Source organism: Vigna unguiculata, chromosome 10 (assembly GCF_004118075.2).
Source record: "Vigna unguiculata cultivar IT97K-499-35 chromosome 10, ASM411807v1, whole genome shotgun sequence".
Taxonomy (NCBI): domain Eukaryota; kingdom Viridiplantae; phylum Streptophyta; class Magnoliopsida; order Fabales; family Fabaceae; genus Vigna; species Vigna unguiculata.
The window spans coordinates 29899190-29903660 of record NC_040288.1 but is presented as its reverse complement, the minus strand read 5'-3'; the positions used below and the strand labels follow the sequence as shown (position 1 = coordinate 29903660).

The 4471-nt window shown below is 32.9% G+C and overlaps 1 protein-coding gene across 1 annotated transcript; it reads left to right on the top strand.

The window, feature by feature from the left end:
- Positions 1–216: 216 nt before the first annotated feature.
- Positions 217–2143, top strand: LOC114165984 (cytochrome P450 83B1-like). The gene is made up of 2 exons (XM_028050630.1): positions 217–1169; positions 1299–2143. The coding sequence occupies exons 1-2, from the start codon at positions 279–281 to the stop codon at positions 1905–1907; spliced, it is 1500 nt and encodes a 499-aa protein (XP_027906431.1). The 5' UTR covers positions 217–278; the 3' UTR covers positions 1908–2143.
- Positions 2144–4471: the final 2328 nt, after the last annotated feature.

Sequence of the window (4471 nt, the reverse complement as noted above, 5' to 3'; positions counted from 1 at the left end):
AATTGAATTAAAGTGAATGAGTGATGTTGAGACGCAGTAGTTGGAAATAACAGAACAGAACATAATAGAACGGGGTTGGTCCATGCATGCATAATTGTGCATGGACAATTATTTATTTTTACAGAACAATTTTAATATTATGAAAACATTTAATGATGGTTTGTCATTTTGTAGGGGCAAGGGGGTGTGAAGCATGATATAAGGGTGAGGAAGGAGTGTTTTACTTCCAGACCAGTTTTCTTGCACCTCTTTGGTCTTGCACCTTTTGGTCTTTCAGAATGGTTTCACCACTTGTAACAGTTGCATGCCTCTTTCTTCCTCTTCTTCTGTTAATCTTTTTCCAAAACCGGAAGGGGAAGAACTCAAAGTTTCCACCTGGTCCAAGAGGGCTTCCCATAGTAGGGAACCTTCTCTCGGTGGACAGTACCACTCTTCATCTGCAACTGTGGGAACTGTCAAAGAAATACGGACCCATCGTTTCCCTTAGATTTGGATCAAGGAAAGCCATTGCTGTTTGTACATCTGAATTGGCCAGAGAGGTGTTGAAAGACCGTGACCTCGAGTGCTGCGGACGACCTAAACTACTTGGCCAACAAACCCTCTTCTTCAAAGGCTACGATGTTATCTTCTCTCCATACGGTGAGTTCTGGAGAGAGATCAGAAAGATTTGCGTCCTCAATGTCCTCAGCCAGAAACAGGTCTCAACATTTTCACCCATCAGACACAGTGAGTTGAAGGATATGATGAAAAGAATATCCAGAAACGCTTCATCCGGAAAGCTTTACAACTTCACAGAAGCCACCATTTCTCTTACAAGCACTATCATATGTAGAATTCTGTTCGGGAGAAGCTACGAAGATAACGAAGCCGATGGGAGTAGATTCTATTCCCTTCTCAAAGGGTGCCAAGAGATGATGGTTGCCTTCTTTTTCTCTGATTTCATTCCCTCCTTGGGTTGGATCGATACTGTCACCGGAAAGAAGGCTCGTCTTCGTGCCATTTTCCAGGAGGTTGATTCCTTCTTCCAGGACGCCATTGATGAACACCTTGATCCCAAGAGAGTCGTCTCTCCAGAGAACCAAGACATCACCGATATCATTCTTCAACTTCAGAAGCAGCGTACCAGTTCCATCGAACTCACAGACGACGTCGTCAAGGCCATCCTCATGGTTTGTTTCCTTTGTCTTCTTCTCATTTATTATTTCCCTAACAACATACAACATGGATGCATGCGTACTTTTTCCGTAACTCACCAAATATAACTAACTAACTAACTTTATGTTATGTTGTGTGTTCAGGACTTGCTTCTAGCATCAACAGATTCAAGCTCGGCCTCCTTGGTGTGGAATATGACAGCCCTACTAAAGAATCCGAGAGTGATGAAGAAACTTCAAGATGAAATAAGGGGAAAGGCAAATGGAAAAGAATTTCTGGACGATGAAGATGTTCAGAATCTGCCGTATCTGAGGGCGGTGATAAAAGAGACATTCAGATACTATCCACCGGGGCCAATTCTGGTGCAGAGAGAAACAAACGAGGACTGCGTCATAGGAGGTTACGAAATTCCTGCAAAGACAACATTGTACGTGAATGCCTGGGCCATCCATAAGGACGAAAACAACTGGAAGAACCCATTTGAGTATTATCCGGAGAGGTTCATGGATAGCAACATAACATTCAGAGGGACAGATTACGAGTTTCTTCCCTTTGGTTCTGGGCGAAGAGTTTGCCCTGGGATGCCTATGGCGATTGCGTCGTTGGATCTCATTCTTGCCAATCTTCTGAACTCCTTCGATTGGGAACTGCCAAATGGAATGAAACCAGATGACTTGGATGTTTTGACAGATCCTGGACTCACAGTGCACAAGAGGAATCCTCTCCATATTCTTCCCAAACGTGTAATCTAAAACTTTCTTTTCATTCATAGTTCCTGCGTACTACTGTTTGCTTCTTCCTTCTTCTTCCTGCCCAGTCTTACCACCACAACCACAACGTAGGTAAATAAGGGCCCTTTGTCTCTCTCTGTCTTCTTTTCCTCCTTCACTGTCTCTTTAATATTTGTCTTTTCTTTCTTTTTCTTTGTACTCTTCTTGTATTACCATTCTTATATCTTAATCAATGTCATTTTATCATCTAATTATTACGCTAATTTCTCATAACAAATCACATCATCACTCTTATAAACCAGACAGACCCTGACGTATTCATTTTTAACTTTTACGTATGAAAAGGACTCTCGTATGTATTTCTTGTTTTAGACAGAACCCACCCAAAGAAAACACTTTTTCTATCAAAAATGGACCAATATGTTTTCCTTCTATCAAAAATGGACCAAGATGTTCCAACCATATGCTCCAATTAACTTTTCATACTCTCTTCAGACCCAAACAACAATAATATGCCTCAGGTGTTGTTGGTAGGAAGCACATATCTACCAAACGTCAAGGTAAGCAACCCTAATCTAATTATTATGTCATTCTTTCTTTTTTTATTTTTCATATTAATATAAAATGGTTTTTTTATCGATGTTCCTTTCTTTCTCCAAAAACGATAAACCTACACTTTCTTAAGATGATAAACCTACACTTTCATGTCGTGTATGTACACTCATTTTATACCTTTACCTGCCTTTTATTTATTATTTTAACCACAGCATATCGATTAAACTACTACAACCTTTTCACTAAATTAATATAATTATTAATTAAAATAACTTATTTAAATATTACATAATTTTCAAAAATTTGTGAAATTGTCTTAATCATAAAGAATCGAATAATATGAAAAATCAATCATTAATATATAAATATCAGTAGTTAAATAAATTATTCAATTTTTTTATTAAATGTCTAAGATTGTTGAAATATTATGTTAATTAAATTATTTTTTGAACCAGTATAATGTTTTAATTAAATTAATATAATTGTTGATTAAAATCATCTTTAAAATGAATATATAAATTTTATAAATATATATATATATAAAATAGTTCATATAAATAATATGGTGTACGTAACTAGCGTACGTGGATGACTCTAATTAGCCTCTGTCCCTCCAAGGAGATAAGCAACAGCACCATACTTCAAGGCACACATGTTAAGTAATTTTCACAACCCTAATAAATACAAGGTACTGTCTTCTTCACCCTTGAAGGAATCTTAATAGTACTTTCTTCAACTCTCTTTTTTCCCACTTCATATCTTTTTTCACTCACGATTGACATGTCTTATCATATAAATTAAAAAGATAAAAAAAAAATTAAAACAAGTTAAATTAGACTCGCAGATAATAATTTTTTTTAATAGAAATTTTTGGCCAAGTGAGTTTTTGTAGTTTGTCGTCGTTGAGACTATTCTTCTTATATTATAAAAAATTTTTATTAATAACCAATTTTAATAAATAAAATTTATTAGTTATTATAGTAATCAATTTAGATATCAATTTATAAAATAAAAAATTATTTGTGTTTATTCATTATTTACTATGTTTAAAAGAGTTGGTTCATTATTACCTTTCGTTAATCATGTATTAAAGATCAACATATAATGTTATTACAAGTTTTATATTAACTATAGATAAAGTCAATATATGATATAAGTGGGTGCAAGTCACGTCTTAAATCAATTTTGTGAGGTTAAGTTGAATTTACAGTCAGCTAATTTAAAATATCTAAGTAGGCGCAAATCTTACCTTACAAGTTAATTTTGTGAAATTAAATTAAACTTAAAGTCCAATTCTTATACCAATGTTATAAACCAAAATTTTAGAATATTAAAAAATTATTAAAAATTGACTAATTTTTTCAAATTGTGCAACCAAGAAATTCAGGATTTAATACAATTATGTCATATAAAGTAAATAGCAAGAAAATTTTAAATTACAAGTGTACTACATAAATGTTTGTTATCTTATAAAAAAAAATTAAGACTCTCTCATTACACATAGATCAATAAAGAATAGAATTTGTCGAGGGTCATACACCTCAATCTCAACGCTAATATGCTCAACATAATATTCGAAGAGTATGAATAAGAGCATTAAACCATATATTAAACTTTTAACACAGTTAAATAAATTAACATCGGAATTCTAAATGTTTTAAATCCATATCTTAATACAACATAATTTAAATTCTAACTATAATCTAACATAATAACTTAAAGTCCAATTTGCCGATAAAAAAAAGTCCAAAATTCACAAATCTAATATAACAAAATAAATATAATTTAAATTCTAAAGCCTACATAATAATACATAGAATTTAAATTCTAAACTTTAATACAACATAATATAACTTAATTTAAAACAATACAAGAAAATATTTTATTAGTAACCAATTTTAGTGACTAAAAATTGTTAGTCACTATAGTGACCAATTCACAAAGTAAAAAATTATTGATTACTAAAATAATTACTATTATAAATAAAAAAATATAATTGGTCACTAAATTGGTCTTTAAAATCAGCTACC

What these genes read in the sequence shown, in the direction of transcription:
- LOC114165984 (XM_028050630.1), top strand. Translation starts at nt 279, where the DNA reads ATGGTTTCACCACTTGTAACAGTTGCATGCCTCTTTCTTCCTCTTCTT. An exon ending in TCGTCAAGGCCATCCTCATG is followed by an intron (nt 1,170 to 1,298) that starts GTTTGTTTCCTT and finishes TTGTGTGTTCAG; the next exon opens with GACTTGCTTCTAGCATCAAC.